We start from the raw sequence: 15,619 nt of genomic DNA, 5'->3' as shown, positions 1-15,619 counted from the left end.
GAAAATTTCAGAAAAAAATGGCCGCACCTCAGAGGTTTCAGAAAAGAACAACTTTCAGTGATAATCTTTTGGAGAGTTCAGAAAAACTACCCAGAAATTTCTGGGCATCACCTACAATCTGAGATTTAAACCCTAAATCTCACCTCAAAAATTTTTCTCTGATTCTTCCTGACTGTTGGGCAAACTCCAAGAATAGAAACGTCCTGGGCAAGGCTTCGAACTCCACCAATCTCCAAGAATCAGGCCACAAACAGAACTAGAATTCTAGGCCTATTAAACTCTAATGTAGCCGGCTGGGAAGAGCCTACATGAGGACCACAAGCAGACCTAAACCTGCTTTGATACCAACTTGAAGTTACTGCAGTTAGCAGAACTTCTGGGTACAAAAGAAAACAGAAAACAATAGGAAGAAGAAGAGAGAAGAAGAGAAGAGAAAGAGGAGAAAGAAGAGAAAGGAGAGTAGAGGAAGAGAAAGAGACTGATGGGCGAAAATTACTTACTGCCACCCAAGGCAGTATTATTTATATGTTTAACATAACATTAGGTAAAAGGACAAAACTGCCCTGCTACCTACAACAGTACAAGTAAGCAAGCAGCATAAAGACAAAAAAGAAAATAAAAGAATGAACTTATGGGACCACATATAAAGAACATCATGTCTGGTTCACTGTATCACTACACATAATATTCCACAAGACTTTGATTACCCTGTTGCAGATTAAAATAATCTTGATACAGTTGGTAAACCCTAGTAATTGCCTAATTGTAAAAAAGGACACCTATTTCTAATTGTAAAAAAGGACACCACAAGAAACTTTCTAAGTTCTAATCTAAGTAAAAAAGGACACCTAATTCTAATTGTAATTGCCTAATTGGTTGCCTATTTGGTGTAAAAGACTATAGAAACTAGGATAGAGACAACTTAGTTAAATAGGAACTAGAAGACTAGGTTAGGTTGTAATTAGGAATTAGGATAGAGGCAACTTAGTTAAGTAGGAACTAAGTCGGTTCGATTCGGGTCTGTTTCGGTTTTCTTGTGTGAAAACCGAAACCGACCCGAACCATCGGTCAATGAATTTGTACAACACGAAACCGACCGGTGCTTATGAAAACCCGGCCAACTCGGGTTGGGTCAGTCCGGGTTGGTCGGTTTGGTCGGGTTGGGCCTTCTTATGAACAGCCCTAACATTGATCTTGGGTTCCATACTATTCCATAACCATGTCATAATCTGTGCATCTTTTTGCTCCAACTCATCGTACCCCTGAGAGTCATATGAGGGTTTATCTTCCTTCACACGCGTCACTTTCCACTTAGCTTTCATAAAAACTTCAACAGATTTAGCCCAAGGCACATAATTCTCACCATTTAGTTTGATAGATGTCATCTGCACATTCAGATAATTAGAGGGAACCATTACACAAGACTTGCCTTCACTGTTGTTTCCCGTGGCTGCCAAAAAAAAACTATCACTAGTCTGTCACTCCACTTCACTAAAGAGTCACAACACTACACCCCAACAGCTTATTATTGTTAGAGTACCTACTGTCACAAGTTTCAGCAACAACACCACTGCTGTCTTCCACTTTCAGCACCATAAACCACCAAAAATACATCTCACATGCATAGTATTAGGTTCTGCAACACATCGAAATCTATTCCTCCCTATAACACTCATGCAACCTACCTATTTGAACCCCCCACAAATCAGACTTGTGCTGTCATTCAACCACACCACTGAAACCAGCCCTCTTCGAACCACACAAAACAGCCACAACACCACCCATTGGAGGCATGGAAACCTCCATAACAAAGAAACAATCACTCTTTTTTAGCCTCTCTGTGAATCTCCTATCGGTTAGTGAGAAACCTGCAAAACCCTAGGAGGATAGGCATTGAAAAGGAGAAAGATGGGTTGGTCTGAACTGGATTATATTGGCTCTGATACCATGATAAAGTTCAGACTAGAGATATTCTTAGGTTCAAAATAATAAATAGAAATAAATACTGGAGAAAGATTAGGAGAAGAAGAGAAGAGAAGGAGAGAACACAACCTGGTTCGAACTAGCGTAATCTCTCCCTAGTCGGCCAGTTCTATTTATAGCTTTCTAAAACATTGCACAAAGTATATTGTGCCCTCACTTAAGTGTGGGACACATCACTTAACTTATGATCTACTTGTAACTACAGCAGCATATAAAACAATGTAAATTGACTATACTACCCCTCTGATATTCATTATTTCCACACGATGTTTCCAACATTTCTGACATGCTTCGTATATTTGGACAGCTGATGTTTACACCAACACTGATATTTTAAACCTTGATTGTACTTTGAGTTCAATATCCCCGCCTGATAATTTGCTGATCTCTTTTTTTTTATGAATAAAATAATTTGCTGATCTATTAGCCAATGTTTTAAAATGCGGAAGCGTGACGCAAGGTTTAGAACACAAGAGGTGTAAGCTTCCCAAACAAAATGAAGCTTATGCCTCCTTAAGAGTACGGGGGATGAGGAGGAAGGAGGAGGAAGAAGAGGCAGAAGAATCTCATTTTCTTTATATTTAATAAAAAACTTTTATATTAAGAAGAATGAAGATGCATAACACTAGTTAAAAGGGGATATTTTCTTTCTATTTCTCTTTTTTTTCTTCTCTTTCTTTCTTTTTCTTTCCCTTCCCTTTCTTTTCCTTTCCTTTCCTTTCCTTTTTTTCCATTTTTTCTTTCTTTTCTATTTTCTTCTGTCTTTTTACATGAGGTGTGCATGAGGCACAAGAGGTGTAAACCTCTAGCATGCCTCATTAAAAAAGCGTATGAGGCATCGCTTCTTGCACCTGAGGCGTACGCCTCAGAGGTGTCGGCACATTTGGCATACGCCTCAGGGTGTTTTGGGGGCACATTGCCTGGAGTCTTTGATATTTACTATATTTCGATTATAAAGTTAATACCACTTCGGCAAACCATAGACTTTTGTTAATGAACTACATAAAGCTATTTGTAAATTGGAGGAAATTACTATTTTTTACTAGTATAAGACATACATGCATAAATACATATATAAGAATATAGAAGATGTATAACAAAAGAAAACTAATAGGGCAAAACAAATGGTTTTGGCTTTCTGAGTATGAATCTAGGCATATAAGATAACTGGGATAAGAAAAGCATACATTTTGCTGAGAAAGCAATCCATCATCTCCTTGTTCCTTCAAAAGGCGGTTTTGCTTCAGTGTTTCATTCATTGCACGCACAGCCCTGGACAAGTTCATATAGCAGATAACAAGCACAATATGCATTAAATTACAAGGAAAAATTATAGTGAATCCTAAACACAACAGCATAAGAATATGGGTTCAAGTCTGAGAGTAACCATTTGTGCAAGGAAAAATGCTGAAGAGGTTAGGTCCATATCCGGCAAGACCACAGATAGAGGGGAGCGATGTAATGGTTCTCAGGACATGACCACAAAGTTAAGACATGCTAGTAAAGTGAATCATGTTTACGTAAGTATCCTGTTTGCCTTTACATTGATGTAGACAGCCATAACCTTTAATTGTGAAGGTGGAGTATACTAAAACTAAGCCAATTTTATGTGGTGGATTCATAGGTTTCAAGGCACCAAGGTGAGGGATGGATTTTTTATAAGTAAAAGACATATATCCGAGGGTAGTTCCCTAGGTTCCATAACCATATATCCTTAATAATTATCCATAATTTTCATAAGAAAAGTCTAAACTTCATGCTATAAAAGTATAGAAAATCAACATATTCCAACATATTCATGAGAAGAAAAATAAGAAAAAAAAAAGAAAATTGAAAAAATATAGGGGCTGAAACCCTACTTTTGTTAAAGGAAAAGAAGAAAAAGTAGAAGAAGAAGAAGAAGTGGAAGAAGAATATGTGTTGATTAGATAACATTTTAAGTTCTTCCTTATTGGTTTAGGTTTTGAAGTCTTTAAGGGTTCAATACAGCATTTAGCAATGTTTGTCTTGATTAAACCCTAACAAGTAAGAAAATAATTAAAAGAAATTAGTATATAAACACACAATGAATATTTTAGTTTAATAGTGTCTATTTTATAATTATAACCTCAAAAAATTAAGAACATAAAAGTATTTTATAACACAGTACAAAACTGCTTGGCGATTAGGCAAAGTGAGCCTCCAAGGGTGCTTGTCGGCAAGGCGCGCACCTTAGCGTTGCCTTGACAACTATGGGTGGATTTCCCTTTGTAATACCATGAAGTCTAATGAACATTTTCTCCTAGTACCTCCAAGAATTTTTATTCTTATTTTCCTATAAAGTGAAAAAGCAAGAGAGAGTGAGAGAGTAAAATATTTCTAAGAATGTCAGCATGTATTTGATTGGTTTCAAAGAGTAGGTGGAGACCACAAAAGAATAACGATTCCAAAAAGTTTCTTTCAAGTAATGGTTATTTTCATGCATGTATGCATGCATGTATGTATGTATGTACTTACAAAGAAAAAGAGTGCCAAGAAAGGGGTGGGTGAGGCCCACTAACAATTAACTTTTTTCTTGCCAACAAAGATAATTTATTATCAGTTACTGATAAAAAAATGTTTCATTAATGCCATGAAGTGATGACTAGTCATTTGGGCCTCCCTAGTTGCTGCTTTGACTATTTGGTGCCTAGGCACTGACTAGTCAACCACAAAAATGTATGTTCCAAATATTAGATATTGATGCAATCTCACATATAAATTAAATATAGAATGAAAATATGCAATAAAAGAATGATAATAGAGCATCTAGTCAGTGATTTTTCTTTTTTTAGTAAAAAATAGAAAAGGAAATTTATTAAAAAAGAAATGGGAAAAACAACAAAGTACAAAACAAAGACCAAAGCCTCCATGACCCAAAATATAAAACAATGACCAACCTTGCTTGCAAAACCCACTCCCCTTGAAATAACCCAAAAAAATATATAGAAAACTTAAATGATCTCCACTTTCTTTTAATGTTTGCATTATTTCTTTTTATATACTATCAACTAATGATGCACCATTACAAATTCTTAAACTCTAAAGAAACTAGCATGAAAATCAAAATAAAAGCACATATGATACTATTTTAAATAATTGCAGGTAAATACAAACAAGTCTTAAAATAACTTTGTAGTAGGATAGGTCAACCTAGTTTATGCCTAGTTGTCCCAAGTAACCTCATTGTGACTATCAACTGACTCTTAGTGGGTCAGTATGGCCCTCAATAGACTAGTCAGTTGACAAGTCTTAAAATACAAACACTGTTTTTTTTTTTTTGAAGTAATAGAAGATTTTATTAATAAGGGAAAATCTCTTAAAGTACCCCCAAAGTTTTAGGAAGTTTACTTACTCTACCCCTACTGCTTAGAAACTGTCTTAAGGTATCCCCAAGATTTCTGACAATTGACTAAATCCTCCCCTGTTGTTAATGCCCATTAACAGAAAGATTGAAAAGACTATTTACCCATCATTCTTTAAATTTTAAGAATGCAACATTTGAATAAGGGTGCAATATTTGAACAATCCAAGTATCATTTGCTTACGGCTTCTCATAAAACTAGTTGTGTCTCTGGTCAAGACATTTCTTATTCCACATCTTCTTCTTCTTCTTCTTCAGCCCCTATATTTTTTGAATTATCTTTCCTTTCTTCTTTTTCTTCTCATAAATATGTTGATTTTCTAGACTTAAACATAAAGTTTATAATTTTCTTATGAAAATTATGGATAGTTATTAAAGAAAGTTGGTTATGGCACCTAGGGAACTACCCTAGGATATGTGATTTTTACTTAAAAAAAAATCCATCGCCTAGGCGACAAGGTGCCCCCCTGTCGCCTAGTCTCAACTTGGTGCCTTGAAAACTATGGTCACATGTAAATGGGGGATACTTTAAGGGGAGGATTAAGTCAATTGTCAGAAAACTTAGGGGGTATCTAAACAGTAGGAGTAGAATAAGTCAATTTCCTAAAACTTAGGGGTACTTTAAGAGATTTGCCCTATTAATAATTCATAAGAAACATCTTATACAATGAGCTTCCCACAAACATGCGTGAGATGCAGCCTCAAAAATAGCAACATATTACAATTGAGCCCAAAATAGATGATCCCTATGCACCCCTTGCTTAGAGCTAAACAGTCAGCTAATCCATTATCTGATCTCCCTTCCCACTGAATTCTTATTGTTCAGATCCCTTAGTCACCCAATTATCAGCTTCAAGTCCCCCCTCAATTAGAAATCTATCAATTTTGATTTCTCTAGCAAACTGTGCCCCCTGCAGAACAGCTTGAAACTCAGCTTGGATAGAGTCCCCTTCACCTACAGGACCTGAGAATAAAGCAAATATACTACCATGTGCAATTCTGAAAACACCCTCTATTCCTGAAAGTCCTGGATTCTCCAAGCTGCTACCATTTTTTTTTATTGGAAACAGTTAACTTTCATTGAGGATATCAAATAAACATCTTATACTGCACTCAGACAAAGAATGTTGACCCCAAACAACATCAAGAATTACAGTACAGCCCAAAAAACAAAAGTTTTCCCTGAACGTCCCCTGCTTTGCCAAGCTATCTGCCACAGAGTTGGCTGATCTCCTTACCCATTTGAATATTACTCCAGATTACCTTGCCAAGCAGATTATTTCCCCTATTTTCAGTCTAAAATTCCATACACCCAACTTCTTTGTTTGCAGCCACCCTATTAATAATTTAGAGTCCCCTTCCACCTCCAAGTTCTGAAATCCCCATTGCTTGGCAAATCTCAAGCTTTGTAGGAGAGCCAAAATTTCAGCTCTCAAAGAGTCTCCCACTCCTATGGACCAAAGTATAGTGCCACCATTCTACCCTCCCCATCCCTGAAGACTCCCCCAGCTCCTGAGGGTCCTGGATTACCAATGGAGCATCCATCAAAGTTTAATTTTACCCTTTGTTCTGCTGCAGGTGTCCAAGAAGGCTGAAAGACAGCTTGACTGGTTGAAGAGTTTGCCACTGCTGACCAACCCATTTGTATATCATCCACAAAAAAGTTTTTAAATAAGTCACTTAATTTCAGCCAATGTATGACTTTAATGGCTACGCAGTCCATGATTTGTTCTATTGATCTTTGTGCCCCTTGGAATATTCTGTTATTCCTTTCTTCCCATAAAGAACAAACAATGGCTGCTCTTGTTGCCCTCCACATCAATTTTCCCCTTTTCTTTGGTAGTAGGAAGAAACTTGGGTTGAAAAGACTTGTCACATCCGAGGGAGGGGTCCACCTACAGCCAAATAAGGAAGAAAACCAACTCCACACACAAGAAGCAAAGGAACAAGAAAGTAAAAGATGTGTTACTGTCTCACCATTTCCCAAATAGAGGCAACAAACATGAGGATTGAAGGAAAGGGGCCTCCTGGGTGCAAGGATTGAAGGAGGGCGAAGAAGAAAGAGGCACAGGTAAAGGAGCCATAAAGGGACTCTGACCAAATCCAACTGTCCTGACAAGAGAGGTCTAGGAATGCAATATTAAGAAGGGAGATAAGATCACCAACTAAGCTCATTTCAAATTCCCTTAACCCTCTCCTTAATCCTAGATCCCAAGAGTTTTCATTAACAAGCACTGAAAAAATCACTCTCCCTTTGTTGAGGGACAAAGAATAGATAGGTGGAAATCTGTCTTTGAGAGGAGTGTCCCCAAGCCAGACATCCTCCCAGAAACATACTATATTACCTTTTAGAGTTGGCCGAGTAGGGGTAACTTAAGTCTTTTTCATTTTACTTTAAGTGATGCTTGGAAATACTGTTTTATTTTAAATTTCTTGTCCCATACTTAAGTAGGGGCATATTTGACTTTGTACCATTAATGAATATAATAAAAGGTTATGGTCGACTAGGAGGGTTTAGACTCTCTTGTTCGACAGATTTCTGCTTTCTCTCTATCTCTGAACAGAACTTGTCTGAACCATCAAAACATGGTATCAGAGCGATAAATACAAAAAAGGAAGGCTGTGATCTCAAAGTTTCTGGACCTGCGATCTCTCTTCTTATTTTCTCCTTTTTTTTCTGGGCTACGATCTGGGTTACACCAAGTAGAAGGCTGTGGCAACCCTTTTGGTGATTACAGGACCAATGCAATCTTCATTACAGGTGATAGGAAGGTGCGGCAGCCCTAGGTTGGTGATTCTAAGATTGCTGTCACCATGAGTGACAGCCCTAGTGTTTGTGCAGTCGTGTATATGGTGGTTCAGACCCTCTACTAAGCAGTTTCAAGAGGGTTTTCTTCCTTGTTTGTTGCAGTTATGGTGGTTGGCTATCAATAGTGGTGTGAGGAATTTTTTTTGAAGGAGATGGTTGAATGGGTCTGAATGTCTGAATGGTGATAGTTATTTTTAGGGTGGCTAGTTGAAAGAGTGCCGTGAGGTGATGTGTAGACTGCAGTAGTGTTGACTTAACAGCAGAAATATTTTTCTTTGGTTGGTTGATAATTCAGAAGTAGGAAGAGCAATTGATAGTTACCAGTATTGAGAACACCATGGCAGCAACCGGAGATGGTGGTAGTGATCAGAAATCTAGTGTGATGATCCCCCTCAGACTATTAAGGTGTGCAGATGACATCAATTATACTTAATGGTGAAAATTATGTGCCATGGGCCAAGTCGGTGGAGGTTTTTCTCAAGACCAAGAGGAAGGTGAAACATGTGAAGGAGGATAAACCATCAGCTAAATCTCCAGGGTTTGATGAATGGGAAGAAGAGGATGCCCAAATCATGACATGGTTATGGGACAATATCAAACTCAAGATAAGTGCAAACTTTATGTTCTTAGATACAACCAAGGAAATATGGGAACATGCAAAGAAACTTTATTCTGGACAGGACAATACTACGAGAGTATATCAGCTCTATCAGTAGTACTTTAATTTACAACAAGGAAATCAAACCCTTGAAGATTATTATGCTAGTATGAGGAACCTCAGAAATAAACTTAATGTCTATCACCCCCTCACTTCAAATGTCAAAATTCAGCAACAATAGGAGCAACTTAATGTAACCAGCTTTTTAGTAGGGCTGAATATTGGGAGGTTCTGCTCTTCCTACACTTGAGGAAGTATTTTCTCGGCTCCGTAAGATTTCCCTAGGACCCATTGAGAGTACCACAACTTCTAACAGATCAGTGTTTTTTGTGGTGAGAGGATGTGGATGTGGAAATAGAGGGGGAGGACATGCATTTCGAGGAGGTCATGGTAGTGGAAATTGTGGAGGTCGTGACTCAAGGGAGGCCATGGCAGAGGAAGAGGGCACACTACTAGGAGGTGCACACATTGTGGCAGGGAAGGACATTCAATTAATTTATGTTATGATCTACATGGCCCACCTTCCACATGGGCTACATCTACATTTGCTTCCAGGAAGAAGATGATGAGTGTACCATGAGATGAGTATGAGAGGTAAGCATGTCATTGGTTGTAGGTTGTAAATGGGTGTATACTATTAAATATACACCCAGGTGGGAGCTCACCACTCTTCTACATTTACATTTTTTGTTGTTCAACACAATCACACGTGGGAGCTTACCACTCTTCTTCCAGGTAAGCATGTTGTAGGTTGTAAATGGGTGTATACTATTAAATATTTACTAGATAGTAGTGTGGAACGGTTTAAAGCCCGATGGTTGCTAAGGGTTACTCTCAATTGTAAGGGGTGGATTATATGGAGACATTCTCTCTTGTTGCTAAGATTGATTCAGTTCGTGTCTTTATTTCCTTAGAAGTTATGTATGATTGGCCTTTGTTTCAACTTGACATTAAAAATGCCTTCCTCTATGGTGATCTTTTGGAGGAGATCTACATGTACAAGCCAGGAGGAAGTCTTGAGATAGTCAAGTATACAGATGCAGATTGGGTAGGCTTGATGTCTGGCAGGAGATCCACTACAGGGTATTGCACATTTCTTGGAGGAAATCTGGTGACATGGAAAAGTAAGAAGCAAACTGTTGTGGCGAGTAGTGCTGAAGCTAACCACAGGGCCATGGCACATACCACAGGTGAACTAGTATGGTTGAAAATTCTTCTTAAAGAAGTTGAATTCTCAATGAGCAAACCGATGAGATTGTACTGTGATAACCAAGCTACAATCCACATCTCATCTAATCCAGTCTTTCAATGAGCAAACCGATGCCAACTCACCCATGAATACTTTCCACCACTTCATGCCAAAGTCTCTCCCTCTCTAGTAGACACCTCCATAGCCACTTACCCAGCAAAGCTGTATTCTTTTTTCCTAAGTTACCTATTCCAAATCCCCCCTACTCCATACTCTTGCAAACAACTTCCCATTTAACCAAGTGATCCTTCCTTCCCTAGGCTCCCACAAGAAATTCCTCATGATTTTCCCTACCTTCAACACCTCCCTTTGTGGCACTAACAAAGAAAAACCATTTCATTGGGTCCCATTTACATAAGGCAAGAGAACACTTTGGTTAGCCAGAAAAACTAAACAGGGTTTCCCATTTTGGAGGAACTAACATCATCCCTACAGCTAATTAGTAACCCAATCCACAGTCCTCACCCATCCATTCATCCCAACGTAATGATAAGAAGAGCTACAAAGAATGGAGCATGGTTCAAAGTATCAATACACCTCTCTATGTATCGATACCTTCAACGATACTCCCCCCATCCCCCCATTGTTTTTTTTCTGTTTTAAGTTTCAATTCTATATATATATATATATATATATATATTATTTTAAAAAAATGGGCCCCCGCAAACAATTGTAAATTTCAATTAATTTTGATATGATACAAGGCGTATCATATCAAAATTTTGATTGAGGCCCATCCCTTTCAAATAGCTTTATCTCCATCCTTTAAAAAAAGGCATTATTGAAGAAAATTTCAATTAATTATTAGGGGAAACGAATATCTGATAGAACCACAAACGTTAGAAAAATAAGGGGAAACAAGAAATAAAGAGACAAATAATTAAAATGGACCTGTAACATGTCAATAGCTTATGGATAATAATAATAATAATAGAAGTAGTAGAGAGGAAAATTGTGATCAAAACTATGATATTATCTAAATAATAATAGAAGCTCCAAAGCAAAATGATGATGGATAATAAAACCAACATTAGGCCAGGAAGAATTTGATGTCATAGAAGCTTCTATTGCTATAAATTAGCTATCTCTTGCATTCAGCATGAACCTCTCTGATAAAGTTCATGATAAAAAAGAAATTATGGATAGCAAGAGATAGAAAGCCTAGAAAAGATGAAAAAAAGAAACAAAAATGAATTACAACTACTAGGGATGCATCTAAGAATGGCTGGACTGGGTTGCAGTCAACCGTAGCCTAACCAGATGTGTTGAACCACCCAACCATAAACCTAATTCGATCCGATCTTCAATTGGATATATACAACCCTAATCCAACTTAGTTATTTAAGGAACAGAAAAATAGTAACTAGAAACATCCTAACCATCACAATTTCACAACTTCAAGGTTGTTACATCAGGGTATTTTTTAATATAAAATTATGATTTATGTAGCTGACCCCATATAGTTGGGACAAGGCATAGATAATGATGATGAAGATGATGATGATAATGATGATGAGGTAGGTAGATTCTAGATTGAATTAAAACCATCAATTGTGAGCTGTTCTCACGTCAAACAATGAAAGAAATATTTTGGAGCAGAGTGTAGTTCAATTTTTATTTAAATGCACAAGTAAATCTTTGGCCTCTGATGACTTAAGTTCAATATTTTAAATCTGAAAGGATCCACCGTGATGAGGGTGCTTATAGGTGAGTTACGGACTTACGGTAGAAGACTGCTCTCCTCTCCTATGTAGGACTATTGGACATCATCCTCACTCTCTCACCATAACTGTATCCCTACTCTCTCTTGATGGTAAATGCATCCCTTTCTCTAGCTTGTACTCATAATTCTCTAGCCCACCTTACATTGCAATTTTATGATTTGCATTCCCCCCTTCTCCTCCTAACACAAACACAAAGCAGAAACTGAACACATATAAAAAAGTTACCAAGAAAATAGCCACCACAACCTACATCAAAATACTAATTACTGATTACTAATAAATATGGGTTCAGGTTATTAATAAAACTTTTATTCATTGTTGTAGATATTATATATGTACATATAGATAGATAGATAGATAGATACAAGTCCTTGTGGTGTTGCCCAGTGCACCAACCCATAACACAACCTCATCTTAAATCAGGTTCTTTCAAGTTCAACTCAGCCCAACCAGATTCTGGCCCAACCTAATTCACTCTTACTTTAAACAGATAAAAAAGAAAGGAGCATAAATATATGATGCTACATTATCATGTTGGTAGATATAACTCGAAACAAAATTCAACCTTGCGATGTCATCACCAATCTCTGGAGTAATGCTGATGCTTCGCCTTCTTATTCTACGAGTCTCAGATATTGATCCACCATCTGACCTATATAATGACATTTTAATAGAAGTTAAAATAATTTATTACTACATTTCAACACATAATGCCTTGGAAAAAAATAGATTCAAAAGAATGAACATAGACTGGGATTCAATAAATGAAAACAAATCACTGCTAAAAACAAGATTATACAATTGAAAGGAAACAAATGAATATGGTAAATAGAATTAACTGACATAACACTGGTCTCAACTATTTGGGGTCTTGGGAAGGGTGGACAGGATACAGACCAAAAAAAGGCATTATTATTGCACAAAATGACCACTCTCACTCTAATACACAATTCCCACTATTTATCTGAAGATTTTAATGCAAAGAAATGGCCCCTATTTGAGTGAAAGGAAAGGGGGCTGGAACAACAAGGTCACTAGGGCTATGAGAAGTTTTAGGGAGTTTGTAAGGAAGAACAACTTGATTCAATACAGCAGTTTCGGATCCATTTACATTGGTCAAATGGTCAAGACCCACCTATTCCAAGGAGGCTTGATAGATTCCTTTGTAATGGGGAATGGAAGTTTTTCCAGATTTGGTTCACAAAACCCTAACTTCAGATAATTCAGATCATAAGCCTATCCTATAGAGAAAATTTAACAAATTAGATGGGCAGATGCTTTTCAGATTTGAAAACAAGTGGCTAAAATGATTGATCAAAGAACATGTGGCTAAAACACCCACTTTTTGCGGCTTTTGTTGAAGAGAAGTTGATAAGTTATCACTTTGAAGGAAGGTCGGGCTATACTCTAATGAAGAAGCTAATGGCTTTAATGGAGGACCTAAATAAAAGTAATAGGAAGGTATTTGGGCACATTTCAAATCAAAAAGCAAAACTTCTTAGAAAAATGGCAGATTTGGAGGGGTTAGAGGAAAGGTATGTGGCGACAGAAATCAAAGGCCTTATGGCTAAAGGAGGGAGGCAAGAATACATCCTTTTTTCATGCTTTGACTGGGACTAGGAGAAGAAGAAATTTCATTTTTAGGTTGGAGGAGAATAGAGTCATTGAAGACCTAAAAGAAGTGGATGAAATCAGGAATTTCTACATTAATTTGTATAAGGAAGCTCCAAACATAGAGGTATTCTTGGAAGTTAGAGCTTGGAAGATTTGGGGAGGGCTTAAGAGATTGGTTGGAGAGAGAATTTGATAAGGCAAAGGTGTGGGAAGCAGTAAGTAAATTGAAAGGTGATAAGGCTCCAGGTCCATATGGTTTTAATCTCTCTTTCTTCAAGAATTGCTGGCATGTACTAAAAGAGGACATAATGTGGGTGTTGGATGAATCCTGGCAGGAAAAGTTGATTGAGAAGGATGCAAATGCTATATTCATTTCACCAATTCCAAAAGTGGAGGGTGCTTCTAGAGTGAAAGACTTTAGACCAATCAGATTGATTTCAAGTCCTTACAAAATTATAACAAAGGTGCTGTCTCGAAGACTAAGATCAGTTTCGCATGAAATTGTGGGCCCAACCCAAATGGCTTTGGTGGAGGGTAGGCAAATTCTTGATGAGGTGATTATTGCAGGTGAATGTGTTGATTCAAGATTAAAAAACAGCCAAGAGGGATTGATCTGCAAGCTTGACATTGAGAAGGCTTATGACCATGTAGAGTGGAGTTTCATGGAAGAAATCATGGCTAGAATGGGCTTTGCGGAGAGGTGGAAAAGCTGGATGTTTGCTTGTATTTCCTCAGTTTCTTTCTCAGTCCTTGTTAATGAAATATCCACACCCTTCTTTCAAGCATCAAGGGGCCTAAGACAAGGAGACCCCCTGTCTCCTTTGTGTTTGTTTTGGTGGAGAAGTTCTTTTTTTTAGATAATGGTAATTTGTAGCAATTTTTTAAAACGCGGAGGCGTGACACGAGGCGTTCCACTACCTAGAGGCATGAGGCGTAATTCAAAACGCAAGAGCCGTAAGCCTCCCAAACACAAGGAGGAGTAAACCTTCTTAAGAGGAGGGGGGGTTAGGAGGAGGATGAAGTGGAAGGGGGGATCTCATTTTTTCTTTATTTTTAATAAAAATCTTTTATATTAAGAAGAATAAAGATGCATAGCAGTAGTTTAAAGGGGGCTCTTGTCGAAAGAAGGGGCAGGGGGCAAACCATTTTCTTTCCCCTTATCTTTTCTTCCCTTCCCTTTTCTTTTCTTTCCTTTTCTTTTTTTTTTCTTCTCTTTCTTTTCCTTTTCTTTCCCTTTCTTTTCTTTTCCTTTCCTTTCCTTTCCTGTCCTTTTCTTTCCCTTTCTTTTCCTTTCCTTTCCTTTCCTTTTCTTTCCCTTTCCTTTCCTTTCCTTTTCTTCTTTTTTCTTTTTTTTTCCTGTATTTTCATATCAGGTGTGCATGAGGCGCAAGATGCGTACGCCTCTAGCACGTCTCATGAAAAAAGTGCAAGAGGTGTACGCCTCAGAGGTATCAGCGCCTCTGGCATACGCCTTAGGGTGTTTTGGAACCGCCTCACCTGGAGGTGTGCCTCCAGGCGTACGCCTCCCACTCCTTTTAAAACACTGATTTGTAGTAATTAAAGAATCATAGGATACATCTAACAAACTCCCCACAAAGAGGTTTGAGGTACAGCCTCTAAACTATATCATAAAGCTTACAAGTGAGCCCAAAAGAGATGATTCCTATGTACCCCTTGTTTGGCTAGAAACTCTGCCAACCCATTTGCCAATCTTCTTTCCCACTGAACTGTGACTGAGATATTTGATGTCAACCACTTAAATCTTCTAACGCCCCCTATAGAACCAGGCTGCAATCTCCAGCTCTCTTAGTTATGGGCCTTATTAGCCTTCTTTTATTTTCTTTAATTATCTCTTTAGTGCCGACTGCCCCATTAAGGGCATCCAAATAATTGTACTCAGACTTAGAATTATTAATAAAAGTGATGAAAGGGGGCTAGAGAGAGAGGTTCGATTTCTTCTTTTCTCTCTTCCCTTTTCTTCTTCCACAACCTATTGCTGAAACTTCTTTTCTTCTCTTTTTCTCTCTCTTTTCTTCTTTTCTTGCATTATCTGAATTGCTATAGGTGTAGTTTTCAACTTGGAACCAGAGCAGGTTCTCACTTTCGACTTTTCTCTCCTTTCTTTGCCCATACATAGTGTGTGTGGAGAACTGATCGGTTAACCAATCAGCTACTTATGCAGCCCAGTTAGGAAGGTTTT

The 15,619-nt window shown here is 37.8% G+C and overlaps 1 protein-coding gene across 7 annotated transcripts in view; it reads right to left on the bottom strand.

Annotated features, from left to right (window-relative positions):
- Positions 1-15,619, bottom strand: part of LOC104611584 (putative serine/threonine-protein kinase SIS8) — a 96,143-nt gene that overhangs the window by 16,266 nt on the left and 64,258 nt on the right. For all 7 annotated transcript variants that reach the window (XM_010278713.3, XM_088894554.1, XM_010278714.3 and 4 more), the window contains 2 exons: positions 12,371-12,457; positions 3,171-3,255 (listed from right to left, as the gene is read on the bottom strand). In XM_010278713.3, the coding sequence (XP_010277015.1) occupies positions 3,171-3,255; positions 12,371-12,457 (172 nt within the window). The remainder of the gene's footprint in view (positions 1-3,170; positions 3,256-12,370; positions 12,458-15,619) is intronic.

The sequence above is a fragment of the Nelumbo nucifera genome, chromosome 1 (genome assembly GCF_055504915.1).
Source record: "Nelumbo nucifera cultivar China Antique chromosome 1, China Antique-T2T, whole genome shotgun sequence".
NCBI classification, from domain to species: Eukaryota; Viridiplantae; Streptophyta; class Magnoliopsida; order Proteales; family Nelumbonaceae; genus Nelumbo; species Nelumbo nucifera.
The sequence above is the reverse complement of the archived record's forward strand: the minus strand, read 5'-3'. Positions and strand labels throughout refer to the sequence as shown.